This window comes from Thamnophis sirtalis, unplaced genomic scaffold, assembly GCF_051295495.1.
Source record: "Thamnophis sirtalis isolate CommonGarterSnake01/CBP01778 unplaced genomic scaffold, rThaSir2_p1.2 scaffold_4, whole genome shotgun sequence".
NCBI lineage: Eukaryota > Metazoa > Chordata > Lepidosauria > Squamata > Natricidae > Thamnophis > Thamnophis sirtalis.
In genome coordinates, this window is record NW_028261384.1 from 71297723 (window position 1) to 71317347 (window position 19625).

At 43.0% G+C, this 19625-nt stretch overlaps 1 protein-coding gene across 3 annotated transcripts in view; it reads left to right on the forward strand.

Moving 5' to 3' along the window:
• The window catches only part of POU6F2 (POU class 6 homeobox 2), a 416297-nt gene that overhangs the window by 260990 nt on the left and 135682 nt on the right, over positions 1-19625 (forward strand). For all 3 annotated transcript variants that reach the window (XM_087713105.1, XM_087713106.1, XM_087713107.1), the window contains exon 4: positions 15949-16253. In XM_087713105.1, coding sequence (XP_087569231.1) covers positions 15949-16253 — 305 coding nt within the window. The remainder of the gene's footprint in view (positions 1-15948; positions 16254-19625) is intronic.

Sequence of the window (19625 nt, forward strand, 5' to 3'; positions counted from 1 at the left end):
ACAAGTGGTACCCTGATGTGTTTAATTAGATGCTTTGCTAACTGCATAGATGAACACATAAGCTCTTTCCAACATCCAATATTCAGGCACAATTGTAGATATTCATACATTCTCAAAGGAAACAAAGGGAAGGGTAAAAACAATGTCAATATGTTGGCATTATGTCTGACAGTTTGATTTTAGTCATGTTAGACAGCCTATTGTGTGACACTATCTCAATCCTAAGATATTATTGCTATTAGGAATTTATACGACACTGGTGTGAGGGTTTCCATTGTGTTATTTTCACTACAAACTAATGGTATAAGATGTTTCCTGGTTTGAAGAGCTTTTCATTTATTCCAAAGTCATCTTAAAACACACAGGATGAAAGGGGGAAAGACTATAATAAAAATGCTCACCACATGTTTAAATAAACGGGCCCTTGAGTTTATTCAGTTACTTACCAGGATGATATTAAGAAAAAATACAATACACAAACTAACAAGGACACTGAAATACAAATGTTTCACCAACCTAAATTCTCATGTAGAAACTATGGCCTATGCTATACTCCTTCCTGAAAGACGTGTAGGTGGGAGATGGACTATGATCATCTATTTTGTATTGGGAATTGTGATTGTGGGATGAGATGAGTTCGGAAATAATCTTTTAAGCATTCTTTCTCATCACCCCTTTTTTATTTTGCACCCCACTAACTGTTGAAAACAAAGCTTCCACTTGCATTAATTTTATTTTTAGTTAAGGGAATAATGATTTACTTCAAAGTGTTTTTATGAAAATACTTGCAATGATGTTCAGGAAGCAAATAATTGTTACTTTCACATGTTTTTTTCTACATTGCACATACAAATACAATCACTAGTCATGCCTCCAAGCTCCTGTTCAACCCTATGATTCTATGAACTAGAATCTGATCCAGATATAGACAGAAGTCCACTAAAGAGATGTAAGGAGTAGTCAAAAAGAAAGGTGAGATTAATAATTTTATCAGTCAAGAGTTTGTTTGCTTTATATTTATACACCTTATTTTATACTTGTAGATGAAGTATATGAGTATATAATATAGAAACAAAACATCAGAATAGCAGAAAGAGGACAATTAAGACAAAATAATAAAAATATAAATGTATCATTTTACAGAAGAATAAAGTAAAACAGCTCTCTTTTTGTAATGCTATGTAATGCTGGCAATGGAATGAATTTAGAAATTGTGGATTGTTAGGGTGGCTAGTGATATTTACAATGGACAGAGGTAGATGTCAGATGGTTTGAAACAGTTTGGGTGACCCATTTTGTTAAAATACTGCCCAGTTCAGCTAACCGGCTAATCCCACCACTGGCTGGCCCTGTCCCCTCCCACTTTTGACCTTTTTTGGCCTGTTTTTCAGGCCATTTGGGGGGGGGGCGCATTTTTCAGGCAGTTTTGCCATCCAAAATGCCCGAAAACTGGCCTGAAAATGGCTTAAAAACAGCCTGAAAATGGCCCACAAATGGCTTGAATGGACCAAAAAAAATTCCAAGAGCCAAAAAATGAAGATTTCAAATCTTTAATTACCTCTTTTGAAGCTGTACAACAATTTGGATTTGAAAGGGGAAGAGGAATTCGTAGCTTGTATGGGCAAACACTTCAGACCTCTCAATATCTCACATCCATTATGCTTTTTCCTGCCATGCTGCACAAACCTTTAAAACATTTGCTGGCAAACACAAAGTGAGCCTTCACCCCAAAGCATATTCCTCCTTCTGAATTTAGATTAAGGTGACCAGATTTTCAGATTGGTAAAGAGGGACACCATTGACCGGGGGGGAAGGGAGCTAGGCTGCGGCGGTTACTGCCAGCCTGCGGCCTCGCTAGGGAGGTCTGGTCACCTTAATTATACATATCCTCTCTCTCTCTATCCATCCATCCGTCTGTCTGTCTATCTGCCTGCCTATCTGTCTATCTAGTTATGATATCCCTCTCCCGCTTTCCCCCTCTCTCTCTCCATCCGTCTATCTGACTGCCTATCTCTCTCTCTCTCTTTCTCTCTATCCATCCATCTATCTGCCTGCCTATCTGTCTATTTAGTTATGCTCTCTCTCTCTCTCCCTCTCCCTCCCTCATCTCATTATCATCTACCTCAGTGTTTCTCCACCTTGAAGACTTGAAAGTATGTGGACTTCAACTCCCAGAATTCTTTCAAGTCTCCAAGGTGGAGAAACACTGATCTATCTAATAAATATAATTATTTCTCCCTCTCTTTTTCACTCTCTCTCCAGCGCACAGACGCAAATGCATAGGGCAGCCCACCTCACACACAGGTAACTCTGGGCTTACAACATTATGATGCACACCCAAAGCGAATAGAGTCAGGTGCCTGTGATCCCAACCCTCCTTTCCCAAGGGGGGAAGGCCATGGAACACTGCAAAACTCTTCTTGGTTGTGTCACTCTCTGGGGCTTTCACTTTCGCTTGTCCCCCCCCCAACCTTTCCAAAGCCAAGCTTCATCCAATTCTAACCAATCCCAGCGCCTCTCACATCTCTCCTTTGCAAGCGTCACCCTGGCCTCTGAGCATGTGCATCTTTTCCCTGGCTTTCCACCTAGCCGCGAGCGGATGGTGGTGGGATCGCCGCCCGGGAGCCGTCAGCCTTCCTGCCCAACACCTACTCTCCCTGGACTTGTTTTGATGAGCGCGAGGCGACTGATGGTAGTTTGTGCCGGCCGCACCCGCTCAAACTATCGTCAGTTGCCCCGTGTTATAAGATTAAGATCTCTTGAATTAGATTCCAGCTGATGCGGCGGGAGGCGCGGATTGCAGCAGGGACGGCCGCCGATTGCAGCCCGATTGTGCCAGGGGCTACGCTGGCGGGGATGGGCGGGGGAGATGGGACTGGTCTTGCTAAGGGTGCAGAGGACGTGCCTCTTGTCGGTTGAGGCATCGGCTGCCCTCCCTTCTTTTGCCTTATCTCTCTACCTTTGCGTTGGGAAAGAGGAGCGGAGTGGGAAAGCAAGATGGATTGCCATTGTCAGTTGCCAGGCTTCCAGCAGGTTGGCTGGACGCTGCCCCTGCACTCCCTTCCAGTAGCAGCAGCAGCAGGGCTGGCGCCTGAGTGTATGGCGGAGACACCCACACCCTTCTCCGGCTCACTGATTCTCCCCAACCCCATGATTTTCCTCCTTTCCAGCTGGATGGCAGGAGTGCCTGGGATCTCCCTAGGTCAAAGCCGAGAGGAAGGAGGGAGATTCCATATAAAGATATCCCGAGGCTCTACTTTAACCCATGCGGGAAGTTTTGGGGGGGGGTTGCATCTTTTCCCTGGCTTCTCCGAGCTTCGTTCCTCCCGCTTCCGCTCCTTCAGCTGGAGACAATTACACACACACACACCCCAAAGAATCCCAGGCACACAAACAAGCAGCTTCCCCACCGTGGGCTTTGTTCTTAACTGACAGCGGGCAAAGGGAATAGAGAGAGGTGGCGGTGAGGCTACCTTTTGCGGGGAGAGCAGGAGCTTGGCCAACCGTGGAAAGGTGCCCTGGGGCTGGGATCCAAGGCGTGCTTAACTAGGCGAGGAACTTGTGCAGATCCGCCGGGGCGTGGGAACTGAGGAAAAGAATAGAGAGGGGGGCGTGTGGAGAAGAAGAAGCATGCCGAGCTGTCATTGGGGCTGCTGAAACTTGCGAGGGAGATCTAGAAACAGATGGGATGGGACTTGGAGTCCTACGATCTTGGCGAGTGGGGATTCCTGCGATGGGATTTGGAGTCCTAAGACACTGGCCATTGGGGGCTGCTGCAGTGGGATTTGGAGTCCGATGCCCCTGGCGATTGGGGGTTCCTGCAAGGAGATGCGGGAATAGGGGGGAGGGGTCTGCACAAGCCCCCCGACCCCCTTCTTTAGAAGAGCCGGAAGCATTAGAGGAGGGGGTTTTGCACATTCCCTCTCCCCCGAAGCCCAGCGCCTGCTTACAGCAGCCCCAGATCACCAGTGTCTTAGGACTCAGCACGCTTCTTCTTCTCCATACGCCCCCCTCTCTATTCTTTTCCTCAGTTCCCATGCCCCGGTGGGTCTGCACAAGTTCCTCGCCTAGTTAAGCGCGCCTTGGATCCCAGCCCCAGGGCACCTTTCCACAGTTGGCCAAGCTCCTGCTCTCCCCGCAAAAGGTAGCCCCGCCGCCGCCTCTCTCTATTCCCTTTGCCCGCGGGTCCTGCAAAGGAGTCTCCGGCCGATGCACTCGTCTCGCCTGCCGGCCTCCGAAGTGCGCGAGGGATGCTTTGGCAGAAAGGCACCACTTCCAGACCCCGCCGAGGGCCACATACACAGGTGGCTCTTTTCGGAGAGGCGGAGGCTTTCCCATGGCTTGTCCGGGTGGAAGTGGGGCTGGAAAGGTGAGCTCGCTTCCCCGCCCATCCGCCCGCTCACTCGCTACGCTACCACGCCCATGCGAGCAGCAGCGGATGTGTGGGGGAGCGAGCGATCAAAGAAGGCGCCAAAATTAAAAAGCGGGATCTTTTGAGAATGGCCCAGGACGCGGGGAAAATTATGAAAAAGCGTGCCTGTCCCGCCAAATGCGAGACGTCTGGTCACCCTAATTTAGATTATTACACAAACATATGAAATAGTATAAACTCGCACTACTAAACACAGTAATATCTGGACTATAGCAAAACTTTGTGGAAAAAAATTATATGTTCCCATTTCCCATATATAGATTATGTTAAACAAATGTAATATTCAAGATATGAAAATAAGTAAAACAAGAAAACTTCATCAAAAACTTGAATTGCCATAATGCTGTCTTCCTAAAGCTCCCTGCTTCCTTCTTTGCTCCAATTATAATTTCTATACTAATAAACTTTACGTCCAGTTTTAGAACCAATTCTGAGAAAATAAACCTGAAAGAGGGTCAAAAATCCTTCCACCTAACTTGGACCTTTTCTTTTTATCAGTACATCTCTTTGCAAAACAGATTGTGTTTTAAAACACACATCTGTCTCTACCACATTTATTTGGACAACAAGAAGACTCTTTGGAAATAAATCAAGGAAAGGAGGGAGGAAAACCAAGAGACCCGCTCAAAAGAGGAAATGGGGTGAGATAGTGTAGAAATCTTAAGTATCAGTATAGAAGTCCCTTTTTTCCAGTTATAACAGTTCTAGGATAAATCAGATCAATAATAATGTCTGTCCATGTATCTCTCCAGCTCAGCTTTTCCTCATTATCTAACTTCCAGAATATAAATAAAGACAGAGGAGGGCAATTTTATGATTGGGAGAATTTTGTGTCTATTTTTAGGGTCCCATACTATAAATGAAGAGAATGGAGGACAATTCTTGTGATTGAGAGAACTTTGTCTATTTTTAGGACCAGAATGATCACAGTTCAATGACAGATTATAGACATTGCATATTCAGGCAAAGCAGAGCTGAGAAAAACTTCTGTTGAGATCATTGCGAACTTCTTCTCATAAATTATGGTTCTTGAAGGTGGGAAGATTAGTAATCCTTAGATGCCTTTCAATATTGTATGCATAAAGCATGTCTCTAATAGAAGACTCTAATAGTCTTCCTTCATAGATATGCTGCTCAGGATAATCTGTAATAATCTGGGGGTTTTTTTCAAAAGGATCTTAATTTGCCCATTTTGACAGGGTTTTTCAAACTTGCAATACTAAAATTGCCTGGACAGCAATTGCGGACCGGTTAACTTCCAGGAACGCTGGCAATGTTCCTTCTAAGATGTGTGGCTGCGTGGCCGCGCACGTGGCAAGAAAACACAGCACAGCAGTTTCGAACTGCCGCGCAGTGATTTCTGTCACAGGATCCGGAAGCTGAGGGGCCTCAGAAAATCTAAGGTTAGCAGGGGTGCGGGAACAGCAGCAGGAGCTTATGCGGCACAGCCGGTCTCCTAGGACCTCCTAGGCACCAGCTGTCCTGCTCATTACCGTCAGTCACCCCGTTTTCAGCAAAGCAAGCGCGGGGAAGTCCTTTGCAGGCAGCTAAAACTGGCCACCCACAAAGGACCTCCCCAGACTTGTTTTGTTGAGCACTGGGCAACTGACGGTAGTTTGCGCCGGCCGCGGCCGCTCAAACTAGTGTCAATCACCTCATTTTCAGCAAAGCAAGCCCAGGGAGGTCCTTTGTGGGCAGCCAGTCCTAGCCGCTTGCACCCAGCTCTGCGGCTGAAGTGAACCCCCAAAGCCCCTGCCACCACTGGAATATCTGCTTCCGCCTCCTCCTCCTCCAACAGCACTGCCGGATTTGCCGCCCAACGCTGCGGCTGAGGTGAAGCCGCCAAAGCTCCCGCCGGCACCCCTGCCCATGGCAGTGGTACCTCCCCCTCCGCTGGGAGCACCAGAGCTGGGCCCCGCATTACCCTTCCTCCTCCGCCATGCTTTTGAGGAGCCATGAAGCCGCGGGAGCCAGTAGGAAGGCAGCGGAGGGGGCAGGAGCAGGAAAAAAAGGCCTCATGGCTTCTCAAAAGCACAGCAGAGGAGGAGGCGGTGGCAGCAGGGGTAACGCGGAGCCCAGCTCAGATGCTCCGAGTGGAGGGTGAGGCGCCACCGCTGCTGCCATGGGCGGGGGCGCCAGTGGGAGCTTTGGCAGCTTCACCTCAGCTGCAACACTGGGCAGCAAATGTGGTGGTGCTGTTGGAGGAGGAGGAGGAGGAGGAGGAGGAGGAGGAGGAGGAGGAGGAGGAGGAGGCAGCAGTTATTCTGGTGGCGGCTGGGGCTCGTTGGGATCTTCAGTGGCAGCCCTGCCCCCTGTGAAAAAACCAAAGATGGAGCAGATCCGCGCAGATGACATCACCGCAACATGACTGGAGGAGGAATTCTGGGAGTTGAAGTCCACAAGTCTTAAAGCTGTCAGGTTTGAAGACCCCTGGTTTTTTTTTTTCTAAAGGGTTAGAGGTGCAAGGATCTTGTAATTTGACAGCTTTAAGACTTGCATGCTTCAATGCCAGAGTTTCTGAGCCAAAATAAGTGGAGGAGGAATTCTGGGAGTTGAAGTCCACAAGTCTTAAAACTGTCAGGTTTGAAGACCCCTGAGTTTTTTTTCCTAAAGCGTTAGGGGTGCAAGGATCTTGTAACTTGACAACTTTAAGACTTGCATGCTTCAATGCCAGAGTTTCTGAATAGCTACTTGGACCGACCTAAGTACTAATTCATAATTTCATATCCGGTCACATGTGTGGCAAGCCACTCCCACAAAGGAGGCCACACTCACAGAGTAGGTTCCAACAATTTTTGAAACCCACCACTGCTGGACAGCATCTGGAAGTTGAAGTCTACACACCTTAAAAGTTGCCAAATGTAAAAAACACTGATTTATCAGAACATCTAACTCAGGGATATCCAACCTTGGCAACTTTAAGACTTGTGGACTTCAAAACTGGTGGAAAAACAGGTGGGGAGGGGCCAGCCAGTGATAGGATTAGACCAGTCTAAACCCAGTGAATCCTACCTTGGCTTTGGATGCTGCCTCCCAAAGACAGTCCAGATATTCCATCGTTAAACCTGGAAGGTGAAATTATACACCCCTCAGAGAGGGCTCGCAACTTGGGTGTTCTCCTGGACCCACAGCTGACATTAGAACACCATTTGTCAGCTGTGACCAGGGGAGCTTTTGCCCAGGTTTGCCTGGTGCACCAGTTGCGGCCCTACCTGGACCGGGAGGCACTCCAAATGATCACTCATGCCCTCGTCACCTCAAGGCTTGACTATTGTAATGCGCTCTACATGGGGCTGCCCTTGAAAAGTGTTCGGAGACTACAATTGGTCCAGAATGCAGCCGCGCGAGCGATACTGTCACACCTATCCTCCGTGAGCTGCACTGGCTTCCTATCAGTCTCCGAACACGCTTCAAGGTGCTGGTTATTACCTTTAAAGCCCTACATGGCTAGGACCTGGATATCTCCGTGACCGCCTCCTGCAACATACCTCCCAGCGCCCAATAAGATCCCACAGGGTGGGCCTTCTCCAGGTACCGTCGACCACACAATGTTGTCTGGTGGTTCCTCGGGGTAGGGCCTTCTCTGTAGCTGCCCCGGCCCTTTGGAACGATCTACCCCCTGAGATCCGGACCCTCCCCACTCTCTCAGCCTTCCAAAAGTCTGTTAAGACCTGGCTGTTCCGGCAGGCCTGAGGCTGATGATCTTTGATTGGACTTCAGCCCCATTATAATTGAGAGTATGTTGTGTCTCTTTTAATCTGTCTCTGTTTAGTATTTTTAAACCTTTAAAAAAAATATTTTTAACTGTTTTATGTAAGCCGCCTAGAGTCCTTCTGGATTGGGCGGCATACAAATCTATTAAAATTACAAATTACAATTACTATGTGTTTGAGCTGAGTGGTCAGGAGGTGGGGCTGGGGGTGATGTTGAGTTGGCCATGCCCACCAGTCACATAGCCACCCAGCCACGCCTACCCAGCAAGGCATTAGGGCAGAGAACTAGTTGTTAAATTATTTGACTCCCACCACTGACCATGAATAAGTAAAATTGATACATGAAGGCTTGGGGATTTGAACATACTGCTTTTGTGACATAAGTCACAAGATTTCAAAATAGAGCAAGAAACTAGAATCAGCAATGGAGTAAAGAATCCAGAACAAACAGGATTCTTTACTATTGAACTATAGCTTATTAATGAATTAGTCTAGATATACATCACTTCACTATTGATTGCCTCTCTTAAACTGTGACTGTATGGGTCATCTCTTCTTGGCAGGGAAAGACATCAAAGAATCTTAACATGTATGCTCATTCATGAAGAAAACAATCCATTTCTCATCAGCTTTGCTAAAATTAAGTCAGAGTGAAGATTACAATGATTACATATTCTTTGATAAAGAATGCATTGATTCATATGTTTGAATACACTGAAATAAATAATATGGAGATGTTTTAACTTTAAAGAACAAAAGGGTTTTTTTTTTTGTTTATGAACCGAACCAATATAGAGAATGATGTTCCAGCCTTCTATACAATATGCTGTTTTAATTCCCATTTTCACAGAGGAAGCAAATAGTACTTAAAATCTAATTTCTTTGGCAATTTCCTTACATATGATGGTTTTAAAATAAGTTAGTATAGTTTTTACGGTGCACAAAGGGAACTTGAATCAAAAGCACTGTCATAAGCTAAAAAGAAAAGAAAAAAATAAATTTGAGATGGGAGTAGCTGCTGCTTTTGTGTTAGTTTTCTTAACTAGAACATTTTAAAATTATTACAGTTTTCTACATTACAAACTCTAATAAGACAATGAAAATCTGAACAGTGAAACAAATCATTTCTCCAATAAATAGCCCCATGTATCACAATATTAGGATGCTACAGAAAAACTCCTGATGGATTCATTCTGATCTATTATCATAGTTTCTTCTTTATCACTTTGTTTTATTACCTTCAGTATTTAAGTTATATAGTCTACACAGACAAAATAATCTAATTGTGATCAGAGCCACAGTCTGCTCTGTGGCTCTGAGGCTAATTCATATAAAAATGTTGGATTGTGCTTCCTATCAGAGGAGTCATAAGTTTCAGCAGAAAACCATGCCCATTTTTGACAGGGTTTTTCAAACTTGCAATACTAAAATTGCCTGGACAGCATCTGGAAGTTAAAATCTACACACCTTAAAAGTTGCTACCCCCAGTCCATCAGTATCTGACGGGAATGGGGGTAGTCCTGTGGGCTCTCATCTGCTCTCCATTTGGGCCACTACGAGCTTCCAGCATCAGACATCTGATTCTTAAAACCACCTTTCTCATAGCCATCACCTTTGCCAGGAGGATTTCAGAGTTGGTGGCACTATCAGTCAGGAAGGACTTATGCATCATCCACCCTGACAGGGTCATCCTCCTTTTGGAACCTTCCTTTATTTCTAAAATCAACTCCTGGTTTCACAGGTCCCAGGAGGTCATCCTACCAGATTTTTGTCCAAAACCCAGACATCCCAGGGAGTGGTCCTGGCACATGCTCGACATTCGGAAAGCTCTGTGCAGATATACTAAACATTCAGGAATTCTGAGTTGCTCTTCATCTCCTTTCAGTAGGTATTTATGGGTCGTAAAGTCACCCCCTCAACCATTGAACCCTGGTTGTGTGCTTGCATCTCCTTGGCCTATGAACAACAATCCAGGCCAGTCCCAAGATACATCACAGCTCACTCCACTAGGAGTGCATTGGCGACTCAAGTGTCCATAGAGGAGATTTGCAGAGCGGCAACCTGGACATCACCTACTCCCTTTGTAAAAAACTATAAACTGGACAAGTTTGGCTTGGTAGAGGTGGCATTTGGGAGACAAGGTCAGGTTATTCATTCTAGTGGAGAGACTCTTGATGCTCGTGCTTCCCACCCTAGTGACATTTAGCTTGGGTATGTCTCATGTTTAGACTCTCCAAGCAGCACATAGAAGAAGCAACATTGACTTACCTGAATGGTCTTCTCTGTGCGCTGCGGGAGAGTTCAATCCTGCCCTGGGGTCTCTCACTATCTTGAAACACCTTCTGGACGTGCTGAATGACATCATGGTTGAAATACCTTCCAGACGTACACGACAGAACCACTGTTGTACAACATGACAAGACCATGTCTTTATTGAAAAAAACTGAATCCAATATGGAACCAGAGGTGTGGCTAAAGATTGCCAATTCAGTCCTGGGCAGATGAGCAGAATTTAACCCATGCTTGGACTTTCTTGGACCACTCAGATAAGCCAACATTCCTTCTATTTTTGAAAATGGTTTACATCTTTGTGCTAGGCTGTAAACTGTATTAAATACTCTACAAATAGGGCCTACATATTTTTAGTGATTATATCTATTATTTTCATTATTATATCCTGTTGACATTGTTTTAAGTTCTCTTTACAAATGTTATGAGCTTTTGATGAAAAATGTTCTTTCACTTTTTTTCTTAGAGAAGCTTGTTGTATCTCTTTATTTTTCCCTGATGCCTCAATCTGAAAATATTTCCATTCTTTTGACACATGAACCCTTTTTTTATTTTGTGGAGTCATATTTTACACAATATTCACAATCTAACTTTTTGTTAGAAATTACCAGTCTTTCATATTTTTCTTTAAAGTTGTTATATTGTTGCACTGTCCAGCAGTCAGGAAGATTATTTTCAGTTTTGGAGTTATTAGCTCAATAATTGATGTGCTGCTTTCTCCAGGTTAGGGTGATTGTGCTTGTGACTGTTTTGGATCATCCAAGGCCAATTCTGATACAATTTATTCCGATCTTAGTTTCTTACTGAAAAAGCTGTCAAACTCTGTTGCCTTTTCATCCTGTTAAGGGCTGCTGCAAAAAAATTAAAACATGTTTGAGTTTGGATTCGATTTAGTTTGGAGCAGATTTTCCCATGGGCAATGAAACGGGGTGGGAGGGCTGGTCACACCGTACCTGTACATGTGACACAAAGCACTTACCAAAAATTAGGTGAGCAGCGAAGGCTGGCGAGCAAGGAAAGCAGACGAGGGAGCCAGAGAGCAGCTGGGCAAGTCTAGGCGAGTGAGAAAAGCAGGCAAGGAGCGGAGATCAGTGATATTTAGTTACTTTTAAGAGTGTCTGATATTATAGATAGTGTTTAAAAGATGTTATGGAAGAGGAACAAGTTTCACCAGACAAGACTGAGACTGAGCTCAAAGTGGATTTTAAAATGACACCCTATAAGAATGGCATGCAAAAGATGTTACACAGTATATATAAAAGAATGGCTGATATTTTCATATGTTCAGTTAATTAATAATTGAAAAATAAACACCTAAAATGGAAATACAATTACCAAACCAAGGAAGTTGTTATTTTGTCCCAGTATTGGCACAAAACTCTTTCCTAGCTAAGACTACATTACATTAGCCCAGGTCTTACCTGGACCAACAGTCTCTAATGGAATGCTCTCTCTATAGCAGGGAGAGAGAAGCCAGGGAAAACCATGTTTAGTCATCCAAGCTTTTTAGACTTTTCATCTTAAAAATGTACTGAAGCTTTTTACAGCCTTGAATTCCTGCCAGGCGGCACTGTTCATTTTATTTCAGCAGCTGCTTGTTTTCCTAGGATTCACATTATTTTATCTTTATGAATGCATGCTTTAGCAGTTGCTTTGCAACTAGAATGACCTCACTAGTGTAGTAAATTTTTAAAAATGAGCGGGATTCGGGTCCAACAAAATGGGGACAAACAAAAAAGATATAATCCAAAATCATCTAAGAAGTTAGATCAAGAAGAATGAAATTCATAGGTACATTCACAGAACAATACTGAATTATGTTTCTGAAATGTATTCCTAAGTTTAAAAAATGGAATATATGAGTAAGGTTCAGTACTGGCTGAGCTTATATTCAAGCCAAATAGCATATTTTCTGAAAAACAAGTAACAATTCCATAGGATGGCTTTATTCATTCCTTTTCTTTTCAGATGAAGGAACAGATCATGCAGAGGAAAGAACCCCAATCAACTGAGCCCATTACAAGACCAAACTTTATAAGGATTGAATACAAACTTAAGACAGATTTTTAAAATAGAGATGGATATCAGCAAAAAAGGAGTAGAGGTTAAGCAAACTTTTAAAAAGATCATTTATAAAAGGTACCTATGCCAACAAGATAAGTTTATAAGTAGGTCAGAGAAGGTGAAGGAAGGTAGGTGAGGCAGAAAGGTAGGTCAGGGACTCGGGGAGGTAGCTGGGCAAGGAGCTGAGTCTGCGGGAGATCGGGGAAGACACAGGCAACCAGTTTAGGCAGTGGAAATGTAGGCTGGGGTGCGGGGCAGGCAGCTGAGCAAGGAGTGGAGATCAGGGAAGGCAGCATTGGTGGGTTGCAGGCAGTACACCCCGGTGCCTGCCTGGACCACCATGTACTGACCCACCCGCCAGCCCGTCGTCCTTCTCTGTCTTTAAACTCTTTGGCGCTTCCATGCATGGTATGTACAGCACCTGCGTGATGCTCCTCCGGGTAGCTGGAGCATCACGGAGGCTCAGGGAGGCATCACTGGAGGATAGGATGCCTGCGCACGCGAAAGTGATGCCCACTACCTGAATGAGGCAGATGGAGAATGAAAGGAGATCGCGTCAGGCGGGGGGGAGCATTGGTCCCATTATTGCTGGAGCTGCTTTTGTTGACTCCAGCATGGTGGTGGGACTCTTGCCATCGGTTTAGTGGCCCGCCTTCTTTGCTAGTTCGGGTGGGTGGAGAAAGGAGGCATGCAATAGTCAAGGGTGAAGGTGCTCCTTTTCACCCTTGGTGGCAGAGGTGTTTTATCACAAGCCTCCTTTCTTCCTCTGCCCACCTGAGCAAAGAAGGTGGGCCAGTAAACCGATGGCAAGAGTCCCACTGCCATGCTGGAGTCAGCAAAAGCAGTTCCAGCAACAACGGGACCAATAGGGGGTGGGAAATCCATGCAGAGGGAGGAAAACGCATGCATTCCCCACCCCCTCCATTGGAAACAAGGCAACTGTCAGAAGAGCACAGTGCACACCACGTGGGCTTGTGCAGCAGTCGAAGAACAGGAGGTGAGGTGACCACAGTATGTGTGTGTCTGTGTGTGTGTGTGTAAGTGAGTGAGTGAGTGAGTGAAAGAGAGAGGCAGACAGAGAGAGGCACAGAGAGACAGGGATGGGGGAGGGAGGAGAGGCAGAGAGACACACAAAGAGACAGAGAAAGAGGAAGGGAGGGGAGAGACAGAGAGATACACAGAGAGAATTACAGAGAGACAGAGGAAAGAAGGGAGGAGAGAGAGACAGAGAGACACACAGAGAGAATTACAGAGAAAGACAGAGAGGGAGGAAAGGAGAGACAAAGGGCCACACACACAAAGAGAGAGAGACAGACATAGAGAGAGAGAGAGAGAGAGTCAGAAAAAGAGAGAAAGAGAAAGAAAGGAAGAATTGGTGGCTGTTTTGTTTTTTCTTTTCTTTTTTTCTTTTTAAAAGAAAGGCACTCTTTTCACTTAGAGCCAGGAGCCTACTCTTAAACTTCCCAGACAAAATTTCATTTATTTGTAATTAGAAATAAATATTTCACAATATATAATTACATATTGTTTTTGTGATTAATCACTATGCTTTAATTATGTTCAATTTATAACAATAAAAATACATCCTGCATATCAGATATTTACATTATGATTCATAACAGTAGCAAAATTACAGTTATAGAGTAGCAACGAAAATAATTTTATGGTTGGGGGTCACCACAACATGAGGAACTGTATTAAAGGGTCACGGCATTAGGAAGGTTGAGAACCACTGACATAAAAGGAAGATGGTTAATACTTAAGAGGAGAGAAGTAATTAAAAACAAAAAATCTAGACAATCTTAAGTATGCTGAAATAAATAAGATGGAACTTAATTGGGAAACATAAACTTCTGCATCTGGATAGGCAGAAGTATAAGATGGGAAGACTTTGCAGCAATTTATGTGAAAGAAATCTGAATCTTGTTTATCACAAATTTGATATATACCACTAGGGTTAAATAGATGCTACAAAGACAAATGATACTTTAAGGTACATTTGCAAGACCTAATGTTCACATCATACGGAATAACTATCCCAACTCCGCTCTTCCTTGATTAAATCCTACTTGGAATACTGTGTACTGTTCTGGTTATAAATCAATATGGTCTAGTGGTTAAGGCACCAGGCTAGAAAACAAGACATGTGAATTCAAGTCTTGCCTTAGCCATGAAGGTCAGCTGGATGACTTTGGTCCAGTCACTCTCTCTCAGCCCATCTCACCTCATATAGATGTTGTTGTAGGGAAAACAGGAGGAGAAGGGTGTTTTTGATATGTTCTCTGCCTCGTATTAGGAAAAATAATAAAAGTGGGACATAAATAAAAATAAAAAGGGCAATTATAAATTGGAGCAAATTTAGAAGAGAAGTATCACAAAGATGATTGATCTAAAAACCAAGCAATATAAAAAGCAATTTATAGATATGTTTAACATACAGAAGATATAACCAAAGAAATATATAATAATAGTTTTCAGCTATGTGAAGGGCTATCTTTTGGAAGACAGCATGGGATTTATTTTCTATTAACCCAGTGGACAGAACCAGAATCAATGATAAAAGGAAGTATATTCAGGCTTCAGATTACTTGACTTACAAGCTCTTGGTTAGTGGAATAAATTGTTACAGATGTGCTAGTTTTTCTTCATTGGAATTTTTTGAATATAGATTGTATGGTCATCTGTCATACAAGCTGTAATGGTTTCTGCACTGAGTTGGAGATTGAATATGATGCTACCACCCATATGTGAAGTGGAAAATGTCAGTAACCAATGGTTTGAGATACTTACAATGCCCTTATAATGTTAGCCCTGACTCTACCACAAGGGGAAGGAGGAGCTTTGTTTCCAAGCAAGTGAGGCTTGCCTTAGTGAGCAGCTGGAAAGCAAGGTGACGGGCCAGGCAAGGTGAGCTGACGGTGAGGAGAGGCCAGATGAGGCTAGGAGAGACAGGACATGACAAGGAGTGGCTGGGAGAGGGGAGGGAGAGGGTGCAGGCATGGTGACAGGAGGCCAGACAAGGGAGATGACCCTTAATGTGAGTGAAATTGAGTTGGCCATGTCCACTCAATCACATGACCACCCAGCCATGCTTACCAACCTGGTCATTAGGACAGAAAACCAGTTATTAAATTATTTGAATCCCATCACTGATTCAGGTTGTAGCAAAACCATTGGCTACATTGGCTAGAAGATTTGAGAATTGAAGTCCAACACAGCTAAAGGAATCCTGTTGGATAATTATTCCATTTCCTCTGTGCAGTGCTGTACCATTTTTCTGAATCTGGTCTCAACCAGTATCCATCCATCTTTGTTCCACTTTACTTCAGTGTTTCCAGTCCTTGACCATTTCAGATTTTATTTGTAGAGGTTCCAGAAATAGCTATTGTCATTTATAACTTTGTGAAGAATCATTTGTAACTCCAGCTTTATTTTTTAAATCACTTATAGCTACCTCATCCCTGAATTCCCAACTCCAGCAACTCCAGCATCTTCAACAATTCCAGCAGCAGCAACAGCAGCAGAGCCAAATTAGCCAGCAAGCACAGGGACAAGCTAGTCAATCCCAACAGCAACCAACACAGCCACAACTGCCTCAACAGCAACAGCACCCTCCACTTCCACCACCACAGCAACAGCCTCACAATCAAAATCCACCAGTTCCAGCTCACCAAACTTCAAGCTCCCCCACAAAGACCAACCTACCTCCAGGTCATGGTCTTCCCTCTTCACTCACATCCTCAAATCCCCTCCAGGTAAGTGTTAGATGATATGCTTGTTGTCTCTTACATTATCCACCATTGTTTAGCTCATCTATCTTTTATTTGAATGGTTTCTACCACTTTTCAATGGTGGTGAGTGAATGATTTCTACCATTTTTTCAGTGTGGACTGAATTTGTTTTGCATAATATAAGCATTGTGGTCAGCATATTCTGGCCAAAATTCTAGATTACTTGTTTTTTTCTTAAATGAGTAACTGGCATAACTATTATTTTATCATCTTTAGCATTTCAATATTTTAAAGATGTTTATATGCTTCCCATCCACATATACATACATTCATATTTTGACTTCACAATAGTCTTTGGACTCAGATATTTCATCCCAGCATATTTCACATTTGAAGTAGGGATGGTGATAATATTTCTCTTCTGCAGATAGAATGTGGAACTGGAGAAACAAAATGAGAATTATTGTCAGCCTAGGAACTACTAGTTTCCATTCATCTGTTTCGTGTTAAACTGTCCTTCCTTCAGAGGGCCAAGAGTAGAAATTTATTATTCCCCCCCCCCATTCTAATTTTATCTTTATAAAATTTATCTGTAATGTGGACATTATCATGAATAAAGTGATAGATTAAAAAGCAAATAGTAGAAATGGGTCTGATAAAAACTTAACGCATGTCATTTTTCTTCAGGTTTGCTCTATTTAATTTTAAGAAACTCTGGTGCCCATCACTATCTAAAGAAGTTATATTTTCCTTTTGGTCAAAATGCACCATTTCTTTCTCCAACAAATTGGCCTTTATTAATTATATCCACTGCTTCATCTTTTATTTGTTCCAGAGGTTTAAATGCTACATTCTTATTTATACCTGCTTGAAAAATGAAGTAACATACTAAAGGAGAAAAAAAATGCATCAGCATTCAGAACTACAGAAGTATTCCAGATTAAACATAAACAACAGTAACAATTAGCAATTTTGATATTTTTAAAACAGATACGTTACCTGAAGATGTGTAGGGTAAATAACATATGGAAAACCCCACATTTTGCCAAATGTATCTTATGTTTTCAACAAATAAATCCAATATAATGAATGATAGTCAAAAAGCCAAACAGGGACACCTAAAAGGGAAACTGTCACTGGATGATTTTTACCTTCCAAAAAATGTTTGATACAATTTCCTGAATTCCAGACTATTGGACTGGATGGTATTAAATTGGAGGGCATTAAATACTCTCAGATACCTCTGATTCATTAAATATATCATTTAAATTGCATGTAAAGTATGTTTAGTGGTAAGTATTGTGGATTTAGTGAATGTGTTAATCATTTTGCTGATTATTCTTTGGCTCTAAGTAAAAACTTTGATTAATCTATAGGTTCCAGATGTTTTTGGTGGTACAGTGCTGATACACATTTTTAGTAGAATTAAACTCCTATTATGCTTGAAATGAAAATTGTTCCCAAAGAAAACAATAATTTTCTTATTAGATGAGGAAAGAAATAAAGTACAAATTCAAGTAAAAGCTAGCTAGGTAGAATTGGGCATTCTGGTTATTTAGAATGTCAGCTTTTTCACTGGTTCCTTTCTTTGTCTCTTTGATAATAAATTATCCCTTGGTGTAGTAGTGGGTTGCAGGTGGTATGCCCCAGTACAGGCGTACCGGATCCTCCCCAGAGCACCGGATACTGTTCTAGTACAATGTTCCAGAGGGCCCACCTACCCGCCTGCGCTCCTTACCTATGCTTTAAGCTTTTGGCGCTTCCGCGCACTGCTCATACAGCACCTGTGCGATGCTCTGTCGAGCAGCTGAAGCGTCGCAGAGGCTTGCGGAAGCGTCTCAGGCAAGTATGATGCATGCGGGCAATCCGGAACCCACCACTGCCTTGGTGATGATTATGTCAATGTCATGACAAGTTTTACCAATTGGTTTCTATATGTCACATAGTACAAGGACAAGCAAAACTTTTATCCTCCTGGCCAGTGGATAAGTTTAGATGTATTCCTTTGATAGAAGAGGAAATTGGAAAATTTCATTTATATATAAGAATTTTCTATCATGTAGTTGCTTTAATCATAGTGAATGCCTACACAGATGTAGTTTCATGGATAAGGAGGTAGTTTGATATCTGACTATAGAGAAATAAATTTTGACACTGATTGAATAAGAACATACATTAGTGCTAACAATCAGTTTTAGAATTAGGACTCCTAAGATTACTTTTTATGAATTAATCACTTTCCTTTTGCAATATTTTTACTGTTGCCTTTTGTTACATTTGTGTTGTATTTGTGCTGATAAATAAATAAAGGGAGACTAGTATAGATCTATTTCAAGCTATTTAGCTCTCATCAGCTAGCCATACCCTTACTGGGATTCGAACCTGGGCTGTATTGCATATTAGGCAGATGTGTTAACCATTAAGCCACAGGCTCTCCTCCGTTATCAGCTGAGCCAGGGAGAAAGGTATATATTTAAAGTCACAACCCCTGGTATGCCCAAATATGGGAGGAAGTTCACTACTTCCATTCTCTGTCCATTGGCTTGTCACAAGAGACCATTCAGACAGAAACCCAATATTTTTACTGTTGCCTTTTGTTACATTTGTGTTGTATTTGTCCTGATAAATTATATATATATATATATATATATATATATATATATATATATATATATATATATATATATATATATATATATATATATATATATATATATATATATATATATATATATATATATATATATATATATAAGATTAGATTAGATTAGATTAGATTAGATTAGATTAGATTAGATTACTTTATTTGTATGCCGCCCTTTTCCCTGAGGGGACTCAGGGCGGCTCACAATTCAAGGGGAGGGAAGGACAAACAAGTTACAAACATGAAGACAATACATCGTTAAAAAGCGCAACAGTCATACTATTCGAGTGGGGTTGAAGTCTTTAGCCCCAGGCCTGTCGGGACAGCCAGATTTTAAGGGCTACGCGGAAGGTCTGGAGGGTGGTGAGGGTACGAATCTCCACGGGGAGTTCGTTCCAAAGGGTCAGAGCAGCCACCGAGAAGGCTCTCCTCTGGGTAGTTGCCAGTCGACATTGGCCGGCTGATGGGATTCGGAGGAGGCCTAATCTATGGGATCTTATTGGCCTAGTGGAGGTAATTGGCAGTAGGCGGTCTCTCAAGTACCCAGATCCAATACCATGAAGGGCTTTGTAGGTGACAACTAGCACCTTGAAGCGCACCCGGAGATCAACAGGCAGCCAGTGCAGCTCGCGGAGGATAGGTGTTACGTGGGTGAAACGAGGTGCACCCACGATCGCTCGTGCGGCTGCATTCTGGACCAGCTGAAGCCGCCAAATACTCTTCAAGGGCAGCCCCATGTAGAGCACATTGCA